We start from the raw sequence: 24,373 nt of genomic DNA on the forward strand, positions 1-24,373 counted from the left end.
CACATAAATAGTACCTTAGTCTGGATGCATTTCTAGGAACATCGTGGGTACATACTATAAAGCTGGTTTGCAGCAGTGCATCACTACTCATCGTGTTTTTCCTTTAAATGATTACTTTCTCGGGAAGTTAAGACTGATTGCTTTGCTATGGATCTCATGCAAAGGATTAATGATTGATGACTTGCATATCTACTGTACCCACTTGTAAAGTGGCTTTTGCGTTTCCGACGATGTTTTCTTAATTTTATATTTTATTAGTCGTCCACTGTTTCTGCGAGAGGTCCAATTTCATTATGGACAATAGAGTGAAAATTATATTGAACTATTGTATGTACTGTATGGTTTGTAGAACACCTAATATACTAGTCAATAGGCTTATCTTAAATGTCGATCTTATCTTTTCAGCCCACGTTTGCGAGTACAATGAACCTAATAAGTACTACAGATCCAATTTAAATTCGGGACATCACGAAAAAAACATTTTGCACACATAAAGTCTTTACATCTTACTATTGTTAATGCCACATATTGAAAAGTTCAAATAAGTAAGTGAACTGTTATCTTATCCAATTTATCAGGAATCCGATTAAAATACTAGGAAAAGTCTATCTAGTTCAAGTCGACAAACACATTTTAATAAACGTTCAGGAGTACTTATCTACTAACCGAAAGAGGCAATTTGTTGTAATTACCAGCCAAATGTATGTTTGCGGTCAAATTCTAGTTTGGGATGCATTGATTATCTTCTTAGCCTTTTTCGATCGCAAGTAGTCATGGAGTTTTGGTCAATCAGCGCGGAGTACCGTTGGCACGCGCAACATTGCAGAAATTAGGTGATGTTTTGAACATTGTTTTGATATTGCCGTCAATCTGAGCGTCAAAGCCAATACCCGACGGTATTTATATTTAAATATATATATTATAATAACGCGAATAACGTTGCAGGCCTCCAAATAACAAACGAATCAAATGTCGTGATCGCAATGATTTTCTAAATTATAAAAGTTTCATTAGACACAAATTATAAACAAATACATTCCATACAACTACAATTGTAACAAAACACATAATATTATAAACAATTTAAAAATAATAATAATAATTTATAAGTAACAAATGTCCTCCAGCTCACCACATCGAGGCAAAGTTCCCAGAATACTGGCCACGTTGCCCCTCTGGACCGCCAAACTGACACTTTGGGCAAAATACCTGCCAGCTCTAGGGCAGCTGAAATCGTCTTAAATTCAATTATTGATTTTAATTGAATTTGATTTAATTTTCTTTAAAGGAAGAAATTTAGGTCAGAACAGTTTCGTTGACATTACTTAACAGTTCTTTTAGTCTCGTCAATCTTCAAATGGGTCATTTAACCATTCCCAGGCACAAAACTAGCGTCTGCCTAGACATGGTGAATAGTCAGCAGTCCCGTTGCGTGCCGTCAATGGTACCTAGGTCGCTGGGCTGGCGACTTGTATGCCCTCTCGATCCATATAAGTGCAGCCCAGAGCCTCCAGCCTTCCATAACTTGTTATTTAGATGGTGTTCCGCAAGTTTATTATGTCAGCGCCGTTTAAAATACTGAAATTCAATTTTACGCTCGATTAATGTTAGTACGTGAGTACTTAAACAGTATGTTTGTGTTTTCGAAATGTCTCGCGATATCTTGCGTAGGTAAACGACCGTGAAACGAGGAGGCAGATGTAGATAATGTCGGGGATGTCTCGCGAGCGGCAATGCTTGATCGTTTAATTCAATTAAGTAAGCATTACCGCGTCGCCAGCGCGACAGTCAGACAAAAAGTTGCTACGCTCGACCTGCCGGCTGCCCGCGGCCGCGGACCATATCCGTCGTACGCGCATCTAGACGCTCGAGCGACCCACTTACCCCCATCCACTAATAACACTTATCAGGATAGCTGTAATTAATTAACACACTTATAAGTATACAATACAAAAGATATAGACAACCGTGCAAAACAACCGGATGAGTACAGTTATCAAGGATTTCTATTAAACCGTTACTGTTATGGATAAAAGATTCTCTCGTGACCTGTCTCTCGTACACACAAAGAAAATATAAAAATCTGCAGACATACTTGAAAACTGACATGCATGTGAACAACTTAAAGTTGCCTTATCACGATTGTCGCTTTTATTTAAAAACCTTGTGGGTTTCGCTTCGAGATACACTAATCCGTTTTTGGATTTAAGGACACTACCTAAATACATTTTTGTATGCTTCGTTAATGTTAATTAAGTAATGCGAAAGAGATTGACAAAAAGGAAATTGTTTGTCTCGTGGTTATAATAGAATGCGAATGTAAGTTTAGTAATCGTAAAATACTAATAATATGCGCTGTCATTCAGAAGAGAACTTGTATCTCGTTTCCAGAAATCAATGTTGTTTGCGACACGGGCCGCGGTGGGCAGAGCAAGCATGCCGCATGCGAGGGTGGCTACCTCCCCCGCTCTATAAATGACTGTCCGAATTACGTCGTTTCTATAATATTTGTAATCCGACGGTCGGACACGCGGTCTGTTCAACACAATGACTACACCCTACACAGAGAACAGAAATTAATTCAAATGAATAAATTTGTCATCGTTGATTTGTTTATTATGTCAGCAAATTTTCAAGGATCGTTGTGTGCACCTAGCAATGCGTGAGGATTAAAATAATTAAACATGTTTATCATAATTGAGATAATTGCGTCGGCGCAATAACCTAAGAACAAGTACCTAAGAGGTGAAGTGCCATGTCACATGGATGTTCCTTGAATTTTAGGGTCACGTTATTAGTAGGTACCTAAAGCTGTACTCACTTGAAAACGAACGAATGCAACCAGCGGAGCTGCAGAACCCTCAATATTATTTATCGCCGTGTCGTAAAGCGCAGGAGGTCCGTAATAGAGTGGTATTACTGCTAATACCCAATTATAGACTCCGTATCAGATCGCACACGAATCGGGGAAAGAAGATTAAATCCTCCACCACAAGGGGTGCAAGCAGCTATTGAAATGTTTACGACTCACTCGTAATGCCAAACACACCGACATGCACTTTAAAACTTCACGCAAAACATTTCCAAAATATATATATATTCAATATTTCTCCGTGTATGAATGGAATAATTCAGGAATAAAATAAAATTATCAGTTTAATATGTCGTGATAAGATTCAATAAATTATTGAAAATATATTTAATAACGTTGACCGCGCAAAAATGTGCCCCCCTTATGAAGAAAGTCACCGGTTCAAGTGATACTGAACCATAAAACGTAACAGGATATGTCATTGCTTATTTGGATTAAGCACTTCGAGAACACCTTTGCACTGTTATTATCCTTTCAGACGTTTCTCCTTTTTCATTTAAGTGAAAGTCATCGCATTACCGTTGAAATTGTATTTTTGGCGCATAATTAATTATAAGTGACAAAAGTAAAATGTAATTGTATAAAATTGTAGTGAAAGTTTATAATACGAGTAGCATCCTTAAGAGTCGTGTTTGTATAAGCTTGTTCTGCGGATGTTTTCAATAAGTTGATCGGGGTAGTCTAGACGGGGGCGCGTGCCCAGGGGAGATAGCAATATTGCAAACCAATAAAATCATAAGCATTCAATATAGCCGCTTCACCTTTTTCCTTAGATACGCAATATAAATCCATGCAAGTTTTATTGTTTCCTACGATTCATATGTACATTCCTGAATATTACGTTTGTGGAGCTAAGACAGTAAAATATTAAAGTGTTTAATGTTTATATGGTATTAGGCTTAATCAGCCTAAATGCAATCGTCGTCATCATTAATAATTTAAATAACAAAAAACTGTTAGGTAACACAAGAAATTAAAGGAAACTATTGACGTATGTATCTACAAAGAAAGTATAAAGAATTTATTGGAAGTTCTAGATCTTTTGAAAATCAACACCTTTTATGGTCCATAAAAGTTTCAGAGTATCTACCCACCGCAGTATTCACTTTGTAAGTAGGTACGTACCTCATAATCCAATCTATAGATTAAAAGTTATTTTCTCAATAGAGAAAATTCTCGTTAAAATTCCCCGACAAAGGGAAGTTTAATTAAGTTTCATTTTACATTCAGAAGACTGCAAGGGACGCTGATAAAGGCGCTATCATTGAATCCACCGAGCCATCAAAATTAATAAGAGAAAATTAATACTTGAAGTTTCATAATAAGATTTTATCGATCTTTTTATTAGTGTCTTTTTACAATAAATAAAATAAACATTTTCTGTGTCCACTTGTTATCTATTATTATTCTTGTAGCATGACTACAAGCGAAGAAAAGACGCCGACTTTTTCAAACATAACCAGATATCTTGCATTGTATTTGGTCAGTTTCGATTTTCTTTTATTTTTGTCGTCAAGTAGATATTACGTTTCGTCATCTTTGACGCGACGTGACGTCCTCATAACAAATGCAAGCTCTTTTATATTTAGAACGGTTTAATGAAATATATTTCCAGGTACAATTACCATTGTTGCGTTTGGCGAAATCGTGAATCAGTCTATCTTGGCGGTAACTGCACCACTTAACGGTTCAACTCTGACACACAAAACTGAGAGTTCACACCAAATCTCAACTATAGACGCAGACAGACGTACGGAATAGGGCTGTGGGAAGCTCTTGGTATTAGTTAGTGGTTTCGTTCGATCATGATTACAGTGAATCTATGGATAAGTAGGCAGGCTTTGCGAGATTGGGGCTAGAGATGTAGGTAGATATAAGCTTCTTAACCTGAAGACAGTCACGCCAATCTATAATTATAGCGAAGTCAATGAAGGGTTCTACTTCTAACTTGGCAGGGACAGGTTAGAAGTTTTGGCCCACTCAAGATGTTTCTGATTTTAAATGATATAAAAACCTACCCCTGCAAAAAAGAACCATTAAAATCGGACCTGTCCTTGGCAAGTTAGAAGTTAGTTAGGAATCTCCAGCTTTATTTGTTGCACTAAGTATTAGCTTTCATAGAATTAATAGAGTCCTAATTAAGTTATTTACCTGCTTAAATCCCAGCGAAAACAGCGAGTCATTCTATTATTATATTTACTAGTATTATTATAAGTATTGGAACAAAAAAGAAAATTTATTCTGATTTTATAGGTATTGTATCGTGAAATAGAGTTTATGTAACCCTCGTGACGTAACACTCTATTCACTGGCAAAGGTTATCGGACAGTGGTAAATTGCTTGACCAAATACAAAATTAATTTGGTTAAACATTATTCAACCTTTTGGCAACAACACGGATTCATAGTGGAATGAGCACGTACGAACAATAGTGTAGGTACACTAAAAAACAATTTAGTAAATACCTACTTTTAGTTTTAATACTTTTATACGTCTGCGCGTCGACTAAGGGGAAGTTAAAAATAAACTTGTCTATCTTTATGGGTGTAGTAGGTGTATTGATTGACAATAACCGAAACAATAGATATACTCAGCATTCACTTTATACCACCTGGTGCCCAGTCTCTGTATCTCTCCGATCTAATAGCCAAACATTTAGTAAGTAAAGACTGAAGTGGTATATACCTACGTACGTACCTACTAAATGATCAACTGATGATGAAGGTGATGATGTTTTCTGGGTAGGTCTAAACTAGGTTTTCGTAAAATAGTCGTGTTAAATTATTAATTTAAAATACTTTGTAAAGTTACTTATATTCTAGTTGTGATGTATTTAAATTCATCTCACGCATGTTTTTGACACCAACTGTCACCGACCCAAAATGCAAAGAAGATAACGACTAGAATTATTTTAATAGACAGGCAATACCGTATAAGTACATTTTATCTACCTACTCAAAGTATCTATGAATAAGAGATAAATAACGATTTAAAACCTAGGTTATAACCGTAATCCTTATAGCACTAAGACCACAGCCGCGGAATCGTAAGAAGTCACTACCATTTAGAACTTTCGTGTCTAAAAACATACTTATAAATATTAAATAGACATACAGGGTGTTAGTGAAGTTAGAGTTAGAAGTTAGTGTTAGTACTGAGGGGGATAATTCAGACCATGATTCCAAATTAATATCAAGTGGAATTTTCCGTCGCAGATTTCATGTTTTTTGTTTTTTTTTTTTATTATTTTCAATCCTTAATTTATACTTTTGCGACGGAAATCTACTTGATATTAACTCGGAATTGTAGTCTAAAGTTTTCGTTACGATGTCACTAACACCCTATATACTCGTAAGTCCTATCGGGGTAGATAGTTGAAAGTCACTATCGTCAGAAGACAACTTGCAACCATTTTTTATACTAAGAAAATGATTCAATTTATACTTTTACAAGCCTGACCTGACCTAACTGCTATGAGATATAGGGTCTGGAGCGATAATCTGAAATAGTAGAGCAGCTACAATGGTGCCTATTCAGGCGGACACAAACTTTAGTTTGACAGATCTTAAACTAGTGCCGTTCTTTGCTTACAACACGTACAAGAAAGAGATTGAGCTAGTTTTAGTCCTGTCAAATTAAGTTAAAATTGAGTTGGTGGTTTCCCAAGTAGAAAATTTCTCCCATGAAACGGTCGTAGATTACAAAAACCTCAACATTACCGGTAACATAAAAAAGAAACAGTTCCGACTCTACAATTTATTATATAATCCACACACGGCTTCATAATAAATATTTCTATTGATACGATGTACTTATATTATTAACCTAGTTACTTAAGTAACCTAGGCAATTAAAATGAGGTAATTTTTTCATATCCAATATGAACTTATGTGGTAACCTTGACCTGAGAAACCGCGTATCAGTGTGATGACAATAGAGATCTCAATTGCAGTGGATGTCATGCATGGGCTCAATGTCGGTGAGGGCGCGTACGCGGTCATCGACACGACAAGTTCAACGCTAGAGATGTCCGATAGAGTATCTTTCATCGATATATGGTGTTACCTAGTTAAAACTACATATTCAGGCGTCGATAATGACAGTCTATGTAGGAATTAGGCACCTACTGAAGCTGAAATGAGACTTTTTTGACAGAGATGCTGTATGTGTGTTCTCCTTGATAAATAAAATGTTTTAAAAAATAGCGCGAAACTGTCACTACGATTTTGTCTTCATAACAAAGATATTATAATGTAAAAAATATGCAAAATTGCACATTTTTTGTGTTCGTAAAAGTCATTAAGTACTTATATCTTTTTGAGGCTTAGTTTGAACGCGAGAACGCGACATTGTCACTATAGGTACTTACTTACTTAACAACAGGGTGTATGTATCATCGATGTTGTGAAACATTCGATACTTACTCGGGCTACCTTAACTCGTATGGCGGGCAACCGCGAGATGCACCGGCGCATACGACTGCTGCCGATGCGCTTCTGATAAACGCCACAAAATACTCACCAATCAGATAAATACGACACATAATTTACATAAACAATAGCTAAGTACTTACTTGTTTATAAATGCTATGACGCAAATACGGAATGCCTTTAGTACAAGTTATCTATGTTTACTAAACTTTCGCTTTTAATGCTTTTACAAAGTTGCATAAATAGTAGGTACTATATTAGTAAAGGTCCGTTGTCCGCGTAAAATGATTTATACTTTCTTTTAAATTTCTGCACAAAATGGTCTTTTCCTAAGGACATTGACCTTAGCTGATTCGTATAATTTACATGTTTACCATTAATCAACGAGAATCGCCCCACAAGGCGTTATGTTAATGGCATTCTTGCTACTTGTAAAAATATTTTCGTCTCATAAAATATATACTTAATACTTAATTTTAATACCTACTGATGAGAAATACCGTACTTTATTGTACAGATCGCTTCCGAAGTGTTGATTAGGAACAATTATAGTAATCTAGGCTAGATGTTACCTATTATCTTGGACATGATTATACAGTTTTTGATAGCTTCGCGCATATTACATAATAGCACAATTTGTAAGCTGAGAGGAAGAGTACAGACGTATATACTTTGATTAGATGCCTATAAAGATGTGAAGCAATAACAAATCGTTGACTCTACTTACGTAACACGACGTGACTCGGGGCTTTATGTAGTAAAAGCTCAATGCATTCACACGCAGTGCACACGTTAGCTTCCGGTGAGCAGTACTTCTTCAACGTCTCCAACAGACGCTACTTAAACTACTAAGACATAAAGCGTAATTTACAATGGGGGTAGGTTCAAAATACCAGCGCGTACGCACGGAAACGGGTCTTAATTGGCAAACAATGCACTGTTTATCCCGCCGCCATTCAAATGGCGCTTCATGCATTTAGCTACGGTCGTGACAACTTGTTTGTCTACAGAACAATTTCCACAATAATCATTTACAATTAGAGCTGAAAAATTTGAATCCAGTCGAATCGATTATATCCAATTAGATTATTTACAAATTTACAGAGAGGCTAGTTCTTGAGCTCGCCGTGTTCCATAAATAGGAAGATAGAACGGAATCAAACATTAGGTTCATAAATGATTGGTACCTAACGTCATAGAACTATTGCAGACCGCTCCTAGTGGGATGAACTACTGCATATTGCCTGTACATATATTTCATACGTAACACCACATTGTTTTAAAACCTCGTTTGGCTTTACTACCATAGCAAGTGCAACGGAGCCTTGAAGCAAAAACAATACCGTCATAATAATGAGGTCTTTGCCCAGCGACATTATGGTTCGTAGGCTTGCCACGCGTCGCGTAAATTACTATCGATTTTTACATCATGCTAATTTATTTAATTTGCTTCTGGAACAGTTACTAACCAGTTTTGCCTTTATGACTTTAAATAACCTGTGCTTGATCTGGCAAAAAGATCAAGACGGATTTATGATGTTTGTTACGGGAATCCCATTGATTTACCGGTAGAAATAGATCGATCTGCAGGGAGATAACATTCGCTCGTAAAATTCTATACTGTAAGTTAATTAATTTTTATACCCGTGTGTACGATTTATGACTAATTTAAATATCGGTATAGAGTTTATTAGTGTATATAACAGCCTCCGTGGTCTAATAGGCTCACGATCTGGAAGTCCGGGTCTCCGGGTACGATTCCCGATGGAGACGTTGTCGAAATCACTTTGTGAGACTGTCCTTTGTTTGGTAAGGATATTGCAGGCTTGAATCACCTGATAATTCCATGCTTCAGAGGGCACGTTAAGCAGTTCGTCCCGGATATTAGCCGTGTGTATGTATAAAATTCATTGACGGTTTTATTTCAAAAACTGTTACAGTACCTACTAACACTTCTGAATTTAATATTATGTACTAGGTATTGTACTTAACACCTACCTAAGTAAACTTTTAATTTGCATGTTTGTAATATTGTAACGTTTGTAATGGTGTTATGTTTCTTACAATAGACCAGCTATGTCAACCAGATTATTTCAGGTTTTATGAATAACAAAAAGGTATCTTAAAATATTTAAAGATGTACCTACATCACATTTTTTGTACATTGAAACAATTTTCTTATTTAAAGTGCCATGTGCACGCCAAGACCGCAAAGTGCAATACTCCTGCGGTTATCTATTGTTCTCAAGTGGAATGCACATAACATTTTGCATTGTTCTGCATCACTTATAATTCATTGTGACTTTTTATTCTGCCGCTAAAGGAGAACGTAACCGCAGAAAAAGAAAACTGCCAGAAAATATATTTATTAGAATTATTTATAGGGTTCCGTTAGTTTCTGATCTTGAAGTAGGTAGGTTTAAGTTATTCAAAGAAAATCGTACACACTTACCTATATACATAAATATATACACCTACGTCCGTAATCTTTCTACAGATAAGCAAAATGGCCGAAAAATAACGTGAAACAGTGACACTTGATACTGGCATCCTCGAAATAGTAGAAAGAAGAAGAAAGGCCCTAACGCGCATTTTGTACGAGAACCCCTGTCCCTGGTTCAACCCCACTCTCTTTTTACTAGGTACTCCTGCAAACGGATAATTACGACAACTCTACTGCTTCTGAAATTCCACTTTACCGGCAATCAGTATTTTATGTGATAGGCTGCAATTTTATCATTACTTTCGTAAGATACTGCATACAAAAGTATTTTTTATAAATAGCCGATCATACTATAAGGTTTTTAGCTTTCCTGTTGACAGTCGATATTTGATTTTTTACCCTGCAGTTTATACTACACAAGACGATCGCAACCTTTTAATATACTATCGCAGAGCTCTGTGCGTCGTAAAGTTTGGGGACGAGGGGAGTGCTAATTTGAAGTACGCTCATACTTGTTTGGCGCGCGTTTCGCGCTCACTTGGGCCTTCCAGCCTCTTTCTTCTATTCCGTGCTGGCATCCGAATCTTAAACTAAACTAGATAATATACTGCTTCGACTGAACTGTATAGGGTGAGGTTGTCAATACAACTAATCCATTTAACAGGACGTGATCCTTGGCCGACTTCTGTTTAATAAGTAGTATAGAATATTCAAAGATTTTTTGTCGTCCCTGACGGACTATGCATATGAAAATGATCAGTAAATATAGGTGATGCAAAAAGATACGAGTAATGGCCGTTCTTTGACTGACGTGCCGCGGAAACCACTCTCGCTTGCGTACCTACGCGCATGATATTTTAATATTTTGAAGAGGAAATTCACGCCTGTATTAATATCCTTTATCATTTTTACACACGTATAATAAATTAACTTTATGGGTAAGAGGTATATATAAATATTGTACATACCCCGTAGATACAATACAACCACTGTAAGCAGAGCTCGCATCGTGACCGCTTTTATAATGATGGAGGCTTTATTTAGTCTGGTAAAATTACGGCCACCCAAATAATTCATGAGCCTCCGCTAGTGTTTTACAGAATATTTACCGCATTGCCTTTCTGGCATAAACGTACATTCCAATTCTTAACCCATCGCCCTTAGTAACTGTTTATACCGCAACACGCATAATAAATTCGCGGTTCCTAAACCTCTAAGGCGATATTTACGGCCCTGACTATATTCTCATCATGTCCCGTGGGTGAACGTCGGCACAGACCTAAGCCTGATATGTTTATTGTATACGTATTCAAGCAGTTATACAACTTCATTTGGACGACCTGATTTATCGCATATATACATACTCATACGTTCATGTTGCTGCAACAACCATAAGTAAGTTGTCTGCCCTATTAGTAGAAACATTAGTGTATATCGTTATAGGAATATTAAGTTCACACTTCTCCACATATCGCCCCGCGGCTTGTCATAGATTAACGGATATATTTGCGATATTATAATAAACAAAATTAGAGGAAACCTCGTCGAGGTGTGGGTACTTGGTTCATATTGTGATGGATGTACCTCTGACAACCCCAATTTGGATGTAGTCGTGAGCTTATGTTATGTTATTAAAATTTTACGTTTAATTTTCATTCTGAAGACGATAAGACTCTAACAATCAATAAATAACAATAAAATTCTAAAGTATAAGTAACAATTTCTCCAACTCTAGCTAGTAGAGTTAAAATATTTGCATAAGTGCATCAAAGTAGGCTGTTACTTATAATCACCTTCCCTGGCCCCTTACTATTTTATTTTAGTTACTAAACTGCTAGTATACATTGCACCGGAGCTTTCTCAACGTATACAGATACAGTTAACTTTTTGTCGAGTTCAATGTCGCCGAAGACATTACGTTATGTCTTGTAGAGCAAGGTTCTCAAACTATATCGCGTAGGTTCAGAAGCCCTTTACCTACTGGAAACTTATTTGAATAGCAAAATACATATAAGGTACCCAAAATATTACTTTATCGTTATAAATCTATAATGAATTACCTACCTACGAATTCTTTTTATTTGTTACTATATATTTATTACTTAGTATTTTATTTTTGTTCACGACTTTAATAAGTTGCGTCATACCCACTTATTTAATTATTAAGTACCTGCCTTTTACGAGTAGGAAGTAGGTATAATATTCTGTAGTGTCGATACCGTTGCTACAGCTGTTTGCATCATTTTTTTCGATTAAAAGTACCAGGAAACGAAACATACCTACATTTTGGTGATAAAAATAAATTTAGGAGTCATCTGAACACTTCCTGAGATTTACGTAAAAATGCCAACGTACCTATAGGTCCCACCATCAAGAAAGTGTATGAAACAAACAAGCCCGTACTGTTCACGCTCTCGTGGTTACAATAATAACAAAATTCACATTTCATTTGCTCTGAAGATATTATCTCAGTAGGGTAATTATAAAGCATAATTTGACGTGTGTTGTGTCATCACGGAATGAGTAAATTACACCTTTGACAGTATAAGAACGTCTGTGCATGCGTATGATATGATCTGTGCATGTGGACACGAAGTTAATGTGTTTTTTTAAGATCTCAGATGCAAAGATAGGCATGAATCAGATGCAACTTACTTTATCACGCTCGCTTTTGTCTACTAGGTAGGTACCTGATGTGAAATTATATCAACACAAAACAGTATTTAAAATATACCTACTTATGTATTGACCTATTACTTACTGTGAGGTAATATCTATTAGTGTAAATTATAATCGTCCATGTTGAAATTTTAACGACTCTTAACTATTATAAGAAAGAAGACAAAGGTATAATTGTTACCAATAAAAAATCCTTACACTTTTGTTCTTGTTGATCGCATTGTACGAATCATTCTTCTAATATCATCTCACTTCTATCTTGGTTTTCCAAAGAATTCGCGTTACGATATTCTCGTAATAGTAAAAACAGTAACAAACGAGAAAAGTTTCATGGAATCATTTAAGACACGCATACTGTGTTCGTAGATAAGAACAACACGATTTCTCTCCTTTGTAATACGGGTAATAGAGGGCTAAGTTGATGTTCAGAATCTATAAGCTCACACGAAACGTGGTTAATACTTAATAGCAAGATGGAAAGGCCTCAATAACGTATCCAAAGATTTCCCCATAGTAAATAGCGAAGAATTCCAAATTGCACGGTAACAAGTTGCACGAAGTCCCGGGTACCGTGTCCGTGAACCTCATGTTGCTGATTTACCAGGAAATTGATGAGAGCTACCCAGCCCGGTCATTTACGCATATCATGCTCTAGGCTAGTCTGGAACCTAGTTATACAAGCTTGCCTAGCCTGCTCGAATTAGGGTCATAAATTATTTGCACCAGATTTTCATTTAGACAGTCACATGTTTTCATGCTGAGTTCTTTGCTAAGAACGTAGTAGAAAAAATATTGCATGCATACGTACCTATACAAATATACATGCTTCAGAAATTAATATTTTTAATATTACCTACCTTCATAATCAACGAGAAGAACTTAAGTTGAAGTACAAATTGCAAGAGAATGACCGTAATATCCATAATGTACCAACAAAGAGAACCGCTTTTATAATAGCTCTATCATACGATACTTTCATCACCTGTCAGCGATGAACCTACATAGAGTTTTGACGATAATTTGTGCGATTACCTCCACACAATTGGTGTGACCGCAATCAACGCATCATTGCTTACGTTTTTGCAACTGCTTGTTTAGCAGACAAGATAATGATCTAGTCAAAATTTTGGTAGATGGATATGGGTCACTGTGTTATTCATGATGTACGATCTACCCTGTAATTTTCGGCTCTTCGCATTGACATTAAGGTTTCATATTTTGCTTTACCACGTCCACCTATAAATAGATACCTGCTTCACACTATATCTACAAAAAATGATACTATTTCTGTCGTCATCAGGTAGTGGTTTGGAGCACTACCGCTGGTCCACATTGTTATCAATGATCACATAACTGAACCCTGAACAATTTAGAACATTTCGTTTCTGATTTAAGCCATCCGGAAAATGATCCCAGGATAATCCGATGTGGTCGTGATCATGTTACTTAACCAGTACAACATAGAGGTCGACATTTATATTTACAGCTATCCGTTTTAATTCCCCGAGTCGGAAAGCGGTTGATAACTCAACAAAACGGGCTCTCTCATGAATTATGTAATAACATATCGTACTCGGACCCTTCTTCCTTGCTGAATACTGAATAATTTCATGTTTCCGGAGCTTGAATAACTTACAGCGATATCGAACGATGTCGTAAAAAATTAATATCGGTCGATAGGGTGCTGCGGAGTAAACATTCAACTGGGAGTTGTACGGGCCATGCAACGCGAATAGTTATTACGGTATTCATGAAACTCGCTGTTTTCGATGATGAATCGTCGAGTAGGTGTAACGGACATCCTCATAATACACGAAGACAACAAGATTCGTCACTACAATTTGCAAGTATGATCTAACCTGAACTAGCTGACTTACATAGGCCTCAAGATCCATCAAACGTTGATTAATGTAACCGCCAAGAAGCAACCATCTGCTGTCGTTTCATTTTATTTCTTGAGGGATGATTTATAAAGTTGAAAGCTTACCAAGGCCGACGTGTAAAGTGGTTGGTGCAAGTACATTGGCCTGGTAAAACAGGTAAAAATAGCCAACATGAAATGTAAAAAATAGCATAAAACCGAAATACCGACACAGTCGCAGGTTCGGACTGCTCTGTTCTTGCTTTACGGCGTGATTAATACTAAGTCATTAACAAGTATTCGTGTGCATTGAACGAACTATAATAAACAAACAACCCATAATATTACTTATGCAGGATACACTCGTGTTTTAAATTTACACTGAGAGCAACACAGAGACATCATTTGCATTTTATCTTAAAGGCAAAAATAACGTCTATAGTTTATTAAGTCTACATCTACACATCGTCTATAGTTTTTTAAGATCTAACAGAAAAACAAAAGATTTTTAATCTTCACTAACTCCTAACATGATGTTACGGAATTTCCGGCAAGCTAAACGCGTTCTTGCCTGTACTTGAAAAGAAAATATTCCATTAAGAAATTCTTTTGAAATGCATAGCATGCATTTCTAGTACGTCTACTCGACTTGCCATGTGCATTTTTCATTGTATATTTCTTCTTTTTTTAGGTCGTGCGAGCAGAAGGCAGTGCATCCCTGCTGGGTGCACAGTGTCGGTCCAATGCGGACTGCAACGTTGCGTATGCGCATTGCAACCGAGGCGTGTGCGCTTGTCAACCGTACTACGCTCGCGTTGACAACTCTACTTGCCTGGAATGTAAGCATACTTTTTGCGGTTTTATAAAATGCAGGTTAATTTAATTCATAAAAAGCTCTCATCCAGGATTTCTCGTTCTATTGAGATGTACTTCAAAAAAAGGTAAAGCTGTAGCTTTATATGGCTTTTGTTCTCTGTTTACAACATAAAACCTGCAACCACTTTTGATATTTGAGTCATGTCAGAAACAGGTGACAAACATTATGGGTAGGTATGGAAAACAATGTTTCTTTTCGTTCCTAAACATCAAATGAAGTACAAAGTCCGCGCTTCGAAAGAAGAAGGCGTTGGTCCCGGTTACTTCTTATTGATGTAAATAAGTAGTCATTAGATGATCCATGTCGTGGGCCTCTAGCGGCTCAGTAGTTACCCCGGCACCAGGGTTGATAAGTTTAATAATCCACTTCCCTCCCCCCATAACCCACACGATAGAAATATAAAGTAATGGTTATGAATTTGTGGTTACCTACATACCTGTAACTAGTGAAAGTATGTAGTTGCATCCCTGATGATACTTTTTAATCATCTTATAAATAAATCAAATTCAAAGTACTCTACGTTCTGTTTTGGTAAAGACATTAGCCATAATGATGATAGCTCCGTTTGACTTCTTGTCATTTTATTTAATGGTCATACCTCGTAAAAGTCCGACTGAGAACATAAACTTCCTACTTATTTATACAAATTCACACAATTTGACAATTTCTTCTTGTTTTCACTTTTTAGAAGCAGTAACTTAATGATCATCATTTGCGGCAAGGACCGACTTTCACTTGAACGTTCAATATCAACTTTTTTTAACATAAACCACCCGGAATTACCTTTTGTATTGAAATCATCGCTTTCCAATAATAGATACCTAACTCATACAAACACCGCAATTTGTGAATAAAACATCAATCAAACAAACAAAAGCATCACTTCACTTGTTCCTTGCAAATAGTTTAACAAATAAATACAATAGATAATTTCGTGGTTAATTTACTTTCACTGTTCAAGCTTTGAATTAATTAGTAAGGCTGTCGATCAACAATCAATAGGTATCAATTACGTTCGGACAAATAATTGGGACTTTACGCGTGTTAAAACAGCACCTGGCAGAGTTAAAATTACCCCTCTACGGAGAAGCAAAAAGAGGGTTTTGTTTTTATTAGGTACCTATAAGTAGAAGAAGCAGAAGAGGGAAACCACTGCTCTGTTTTTCCCTAAAAAGTAGAATGCTACTCCATTCTCCATGGAATGCTACACCGACAAGAGCGTGGCTCTTAAATTAGTGATGTTACCTATAAGTAGTTCAATCAATATAGGTAAGTTGCATGTATCTATGTCGCAGGCATAAGTAAGTGCTTTAGGTAGGTATAGTCAATGAATCCAGTTAATGATGACGACGAATAACCAAAGACCCTGAGAATATAGACTTTCGATATCTAATTATAGAAAGGAAATAAAACTTGGCAAAATACTTACCAATAAAATTGCAGTAGTTATGCGAACACAAAAATGGTTGCATCCCAAAGAATGTCATTCTTTTATAACTTCAATATCGAAAACGACACAACTTGGTATTTTATTTTTAAAACTAGAGCACTTACAGTTTGCAAGCTTCCAAACCTACATCTTGTAAGGCAATACATAGTAAAAATAAGACTTTACAGTCCCAGCATATCGGATGAACCGTCTAGACTAAACTTTATCAAATTGAAGTCATCCGGACGCAAATGCACGATATCGTTTTCAGAATTGGACGCGATACTATCGGAGCTTCGTGATTTTATTGTGACCGTCCTAATCCCACGCTCGCCACACTTTCTTTGTCCAATATCCGAAAGTGCCCAAATAGAGCAAGTGGATCATGGGTGGATAACAACGGCTCTTACTGATTATAGCTGTCACACAGTGCTATGTTTGCCGAGTCGCTCGTTTTTTTATTGCCTAATTAGTCGTCATTCTGATTTGTACAGGGGCGTCGAGTTTCTGATTATAGAGATAGAAATAAAGTAGTCCTAAATGAAAAATAGTAACAGCCTCCGTGGTCTAGTGGTTAGAGCGTAAGGCTCACGACTGGAGGTCCGGGTTCGATTCCCGATGGGGACATTGTCGAAATCACTTTGTGAGACTGTCCTTTGTTTGGTAAGGACTTTTCAGGCTTGAATCACCTGATTGTCCGAAAAAGTAAGATGATTCCGTGCTTCGGAGGGCACGTTAAGCCGTTGGTCCCGGCTATTAGCCGTTGGTCCCGACTATTAGCCGTAAAAAACACCTCCACCAACCCGCATTGGAGCAGCGTGGTGGAGTATGCTCCATACCCCCTCCGGTTGATTGAGGGGAGGCCTGTGCCCAGCAGTGGGACGTATATAGGCTGTTTACGAACGAACGAAATGAAAAATAATGTAGTTTATGAATATCGCGGTTTGTAATACATTACGTACACTTTACCGTACACAGAAAACATACGTTACATATTCACAGAAATCATAAACAAAATGGGCAGTCTTCTTGTTTTTTTTAAGACAGACTGTATGTGAAATAAAACGAGGCAAATGCTACGACATATCTCAGATTGAAGAAAGGCTTCTTATGGATTCATTCACTAATAATTTAATAAATCCGTCTGAATAACTCGTTAGAGCAGGTTCACGATTGAACCCGCAACCTCTTGGCCGAGAGTAAGCGCAGTACCAACTGAGCTGTCATTGAGTCAAAAGCGCAATATAAATCGTATAAACCCAGTATAAACCTCTAAAGCTCGGGTCAGCTATTCTATGACTAAGACCTGCGAATAAGCATTATAGCAGATAGTTATAACCTATATAAGTGCCTATATACTTACGCACATACTTAGGTGTTGCTTTAATGCAGCTGCAGGTTGGAGAAGACATTCGTTTTATGAATTTATTTCGAGTATAGTAAGACGAAAGTGCTAACTATAAAAAACCCAACGGTTTGGCAAAGATTTTAGAAATCTAAACACTGTCAAATACGATAAACTAAAAATAATTTAATGACTGCCTACCAAGCGCTACCAACCTATGCAGTAGAATAAATAACGATAATTGTTGAAACCCAGTTAGCTTGGTCTATCGACTAAGGAACCCCTATTCTGTACTCGAGACTCTCGACATAAGCAAAGAAATGTCAGCAATAATTGTCTTCAGTGTGCTACGTCGTTGTAACTGTCAAACATACCGCGCCGCCGCCGTTTCGAGTACGCTTCACGCCATGTGTAGCTGCCCTAAGTCGCCATATAAATACCTAAGGTCATATAAACGCACGGGCTAGGAACTAGTAACTATAGTAGTACGGATGCGGCATACTTGCAACCCGTGGCAACTTGCCCAGTCCGGCGACATACCAGGATGGGCCCGCTAGTCGCTAGGCAACAGCAACCTGAAACTCACGTTATCAACAATCATAACCGTCTCACTTATATCCGCTTGCGTATGTAACCTACCTTTAATATTCATTTTATAATATAAGGTTATCATTAAGTAGGTTCTTAATGCATATAAATGGCCAGTTGGAATGCAAAAACGTTCATGATGGTGTGATGAAGCTGTTGCCAGTTTAAAATTCTTAGGAACTTTATGTAATCGTAACGTCAAAAGTAAAATTGTTTTCGTTGTCAAATAGTTTAGATAGTACCTCTATAAATGTATTATTAGTAGCACAACCATCATTACTCGTATCTCTCTAGCGTTATGTTATCTCATATTACGAAGTCCGCTTAAGATTTGACAGGTCCCCTTTTTACAGAAGCGACTACCAGTCTGACCCTACGACCCGAAGGGAAAACCAGTAGATCTAAACATGAATTCTAAAATAAAATTCGAATTCAGTGGTAGTCTATCACCGGTAGTAGAGGTAGGTTCACGCAACCACCACAAAGAATCTATATTACCGACTGAATGGGATTACCACCACCATTCCCATCTGAGATTAGGACTGAGATAGGTCTGTTTTCTCTGCTGTATCCATTATATCTATCCTGAAAGTAATAAACGAATCACATCACTAATTTAAGAGCCACGCTCTTGTCTTGTCTTGTCGGTTGTCTTGTTGCTACAAGAGAGAATAACTACATGGAGAATAATCTACTAAAAAAAACCATAAACTAATCATCTGGCGTTACCAGCTATAATATAAACCTGTGCATGGCAAAACGGTAGTAGATACCTATATAGTCTATTTAATATTCAATCATGTGTATTTGAAGATTGAAGTTTGCATCATCACACTTCACGTTTTATGTTGCCTATAAGTAATATAATAAACTATTATGGACGAATGCACGACAGTTTTATGTCGTAATAAAGTTTTACAATATTATTAAAATATTATGAGGGTTTACAGCAGAAAGGTTCCTAGCAAGTAATATAGATGAAGTATGTATTCAATGAGAAATAATTCATAAACTTACGATTATTGAATTACAAATTACCGTATATAGATAACTAATTAAATATAAACCTAAAGCGTAAAAAGTGAATCTACCTAAGACATTTTTTATTCCTAAATATTTTCTAGTGTTCTTAGAATAAACTCTATCAAATAAACGATAATTTTAAACAGGCTTCAAGCTATATTTCTTCACGCTTATTTAGTTATAATAATGAAAATAATGCATTTATTTCAACCGATAGCGATAACCCGATTATAAATAAGACTCAACAACACGCTAAAAACTCAACGGATTTATATTAAAATAAAAGTGAAAGACATTTCTTGAGGCTGTTGTTAGTAGAGTCGGTAGAGTCTGCACAAAGTGCAAGTAAGTCCGTGGTAAGTCTAGACGGGGGGCTGTCAAACTGTCAAGCCCCGTCAAGTCCCGTCAAGCACTAGGCCTGCTGGTCAGTATGCCAAGCGTGAGCAAGCCGGTACACCACGACTGCAAATAACTGACGTCTCAACGCCCCATGAGATGATGCATTGCAAATAATTATAGCTTTTTAATAACTGTAAATGCAAACATACAAATAGAGTTATTAGTTCTCACAGAGGCCTACCATTAACATACTCAGCTGTACATAGAATGCTATGATGTGGAACGTCTGAGTAAATTAGGTGTCTGTATGTTGAGTTGTGGATGGCATGTTGTATGAAGTAAGTACGTATACCTACAGATCTTTTACAGACAATAAGAACACCAAAACAAGAATTATACCTACTTTATAAAATCAGGCGTTATTTATCAGGCGTTATCAAAATATACGTATATATATACCTACATAGTTATGAAGGTTTCCCTGAATACTTTTGATGTTCATTTCAAAACCTCATAAATAAACCTGATCAATATATTCCGTGTTTATTTCGTAATCGTAATTAACTACTTACTTAACATGCAATAGAAATTGTGAGAATGCAAATGAACTTGAATAATTACTAGATAACAATAGGTACACCCTTGCCGGTAAAATGTTCAGGTGTGGTCTGAGCTAGAAAGGACATTATATTATATATCTTAGTATAGATATATATACTTGAGTACATTTTGTATCCCATGCTGGTATTTAGTATGATTTTTTTTTAATAAAATAAAGGCTCACACACGCATCCACATTCCCGAGAAATGCATTTTCGGAGGTATGTGACTTAACCTGTATTAGGCTGGTTTTCCCTTCGCGGGTTAGAAGGTCAGACAGGCAATCGCTTCTGTAAAAAACCGAACCTGTCAAATCTTCAGGTTGGGTAAGCGGACCTTGTGAAAAACGGGACGGAAGATGATGATGAAAGGCTCGCGTTCGACCATAATCTCTCATCATAGGTCACGCTTATGCCTATTTACTCTAGCCTTAAAGACTCCCAGATTATAACGAGCTGGAAAAACAGACGACGGTAGGCAGTTCAAATAGCATTTGATTTGTCGCAGAAGTAGATTAGAGACCTTTTAGATATGTTTTATATAACATGTTGCACTAGGATTAAGTGCGTATGATGATTGTTTAATGCCTGATAGTAATAAGTAATATTACTTATAAATTACTGTAGGTAAGTACAGTAAGGTATGTTAAACCAGTAACGAGTATAATTTTTGATATGATGTTAGTAGCAATTTCATTAAAGTTCGCTGATGAGTTTGGGCTCTGTCCCACTCAATTTTCCGCCGTTAGAGGCTTTACCCGGTTTAATATTAGATGAGGGGTTACATACAGTTTTCTAGCTAACGTTTACGAGTATGTGAGCATGACATGATGTTTTCTCCCCGTGGTACAATAGTGTACACCCATTAACCCAGATATTCATAACGAGTAGGTAGCCATCCGACAACTGACGGATTTCAAGAAACCGATTCACTCACTCTTGATTCATGCTAGCTGAACACTAATGACAGATCTCCGTTTGCAAGACAAGTGTACCAACAAAAAATATCTCACATTTCCTATGTGTGGAGTTCTCAAAGCAATTTCGCACAACACTTTGTTAACAATTCTGTTCGAGATAACTACGTATTTACATAAAACTTTCGCCGTTTTACGAAAACGTCATCAACGGTACCAAGTATAAACATTTAAAGTTATCACAGCATCAAGCTGCGACTTGTTACTAACTAAAGTCATGTCCAAAGTCAACTTTCTTATTCGAAGGGAATATCATAAGATACTGCTACATTTTCAATATTTATTGTCTGTAATGCTATGATTTACATAATGCACCTGCTCACGATAATATCAATTTCAAAATCGTACTTAGCGTGGTCATGTTCCCGTGTAGTACCTATTCGTAGAAGGAGATTTAGGGCACCTATGACTCTAACCGTTATGAAGATAGAAGGCCCGCGGGCTATAAAAGGTTCGTGTTCTCAGAATTATATGGGCAGACATTGAGATCTATATGAGACAACTATCGCATGAAGAGATAGTGACACGATTCCGATACTGAAAAATCGGACACCCAAAGTTTGGGCTCGGTGAATCGAATCGACCTTGACTTTGTATACCAGATTATGATCTTCGATTAGAAATCGAAAAGTCACGCATATCGTTCGGTTTCACGGCGTCTGTTCCGTGCCAAACCTAATAAACCATTGCCCACCTTGTATCGATGTTATTGAGATCAATGTGTCAAGACAATTGTTTAGATAAGTACTCTAAATAGCAGTATTGATAACGAAATTGTTAAATAAAAGCGTGTGCAGCAGCGATTAAAAATACCATGATAACGTCTTGTAAGTTAATGGCTCTATACTTTATCTAATCAGATGATAATTTCCGCCGACATTCTAAATAGATTGCAATTAATAACCAGATTAAAAGTTTTAAGAGAAATCAATAGTGCCTATAATTTCTAAACAAGAATGCAGATTATTTCAAGCTCAATTTCCCGTAATAATTCAAACTGGTGTCGGTTGTTAGATTCAGTAAGTGTTAGACATTAATTAGATCGTCACGCGGAACTCCCTGGTCACTGGGGTCTCGTTTGTAAATCGTTCATGTTTATTCGACTGTGTCAATTTCATGAATATTAATTGTTCATCAGCCACTAAGTAATTTCCTTAAAACGAAGGCAATTAAACAGGTGTGACAGTCAGAAACTCATTCAACATTCGAAAGTTAGGAAAACAATTTTACACATCGATTACACAGTACCTACAATTATTTTGTTTAAAAACTTCCTGTAACGTTTGTTCGTAGAAACTGTTCCAGTGCCTTATAAATAAAAATAAATTGTCAGGAAAACACGTCCATTGGATGCAAATCGCTGGCCACGCCTCTAACGGTGAACTTGAAATCAAATAGGTCGCACTCCGTGGGGTCGTGAACTTGTCACTCTGTTGATTGTCCACCTTTATTGGGTTGAAAAGCGTAACACTTTAATCATATCATGTAAACGAAAGTTGAATGGGAGATGAGTCGCTTGATGAACATTTTAATTACTTTTGACAGCTTTTAATTTGCAACCATGTCACGAATTGTTTCTAGATCGCTATCGTTTGCTTTGATTGGCCTCGTATAAAAAATCTGCTTACTTATATCACTTAATAAAAGTTGTATTTTTTTGTTTCAGCTACTCTACTGGGATCGGAATGTGTGGTGTCAGAGCAATGTACACTGAAGGTAGCCTACAGTGCATGTTTAGAAGGCGTTTGCCGCTGCACGGACGGCCATCTACAGTTCAGGAAGCATACCTGCCTATCTCGTAAGTATCAATCTTTGCTCCCAATCTATTGTTAATTGGCATTTCTCCATCGCAAAATGACAGGCACCAGTTATAATAAGACTTTCGTGAGACCGCTGCGATCCTACATGTCTAGGATAACTTTATCCATGGAATGCAGATTTAATCACTTGTTCTAGTCTAAAAAGAGATATTTTTCTATTATTAGCTGAAAGGAAAAGTATTTTGCGGAGAGTGGCGTTGTATTCGTCTATTCGTATTAGAATAGGGTAAACTGAACGCCCACCATCACGGAGCGACCGTTGTTGTTAATTTTTTAGATCGCTGAACGCGAAATAGGATAAATGTAAGTGTAATGCGAATTGCATGGTTGAGATATGGTATGGTCTAATTCTCGAGAATTGAGTAGGAATTGAACTGATTACTTTTGTACCCAAAGTCCACAAAATCAAATTATGCAATAAAGACTCTACATTGACCACACATCATTATCTATGCTCATTAAGGCAGACTGTTTGGAGTACCCCGACACCTTAGATAGATAGATAAAATACTTTATTGAGCACAATGGACACAAAATACAGAGATAAGGACAGCATATACAGAAAAGCACAACAGGCGGCCTTATTGCTCATGCAGCAATTTCTTCCAGGCAACCTTAAATCGGAACATAACTACATCTGCCTAGAAGTCTTTAGTAAATACGTTTATAATAAGCGCGTTACTTTCGGTTTCGTCTCGCCATAGAGACTCATGCCGCCGATTCGGTAAAGTCACGGCGACCACTGTGTCGAATGCGATAAGCCGGCGCATAATTCTATAAAGCAAGTGGATGATGAAAGTCGAGATTACAGTGTCAAGACCATTTAGATTTTGAAGAATTTCGCGATAAAGCCTAAAAAATTAAGCATGCTTTTTAAATATCGGCAAAACATTATAGCTAAAGAACCGTGTAAGGCTACCAACTAGTTCTGTTCACTTAGCAATTTTATAGATTATGAGGGCAGTAGCACGTGAAGTTTATTATGTGTTCTAACGCGTTTTATATGTAAGTACTTATAAAACTAATTGTACTAAAATAGTATGCTTCGGTTATATGGCACTTGATATATTAAGTAGGTATATGCAATTAGC

At 36.9% G+C, this 24,373-nt stretch overlaps 1 protein-coding gene across 2 annotated transcripts in view; it reads left to right on the top strand.

The window, feature by feature from the left end:
* Positions 1-24,373, top strand: part of LOC126367259 (uncharacterized) — a 48,142-nt gene that overhangs the window by 6,778 nt on the left and 16,991 nt on the right. For both annotated transcript variants that reach the window (XM_050010679.1, XM_050010680.1), the window contains exons 2-3: positions 14,977-15,124; positions 23,129-23,260. In XM_050010679.1, the coding sequence (XP_049866636.1) occupies positions 14,977-15,124; positions 23,129-23,260 (280 nt within the window). The remainder of the gene's footprint in view (positions 1-14,976; positions 15,125-23,128; positions 23,261-24,373) is intronic.

The sequence above is a fragment of the Pectinophora gossypiella genome, chromosome 6, assembly GCF_024362695.1.
Source record: "Pectinophora gossypiella chromosome 6, ilPecGoss1.1, whole genome shotgun sequence".
Classification (NCBI taxonomy): domain Eukaryota; kingdom Metazoa; phylum Arthropoda; class Insecta; order Lepidoptera; family Gelechiidae; genus Pectinophora; species Pectinophora gossypiella.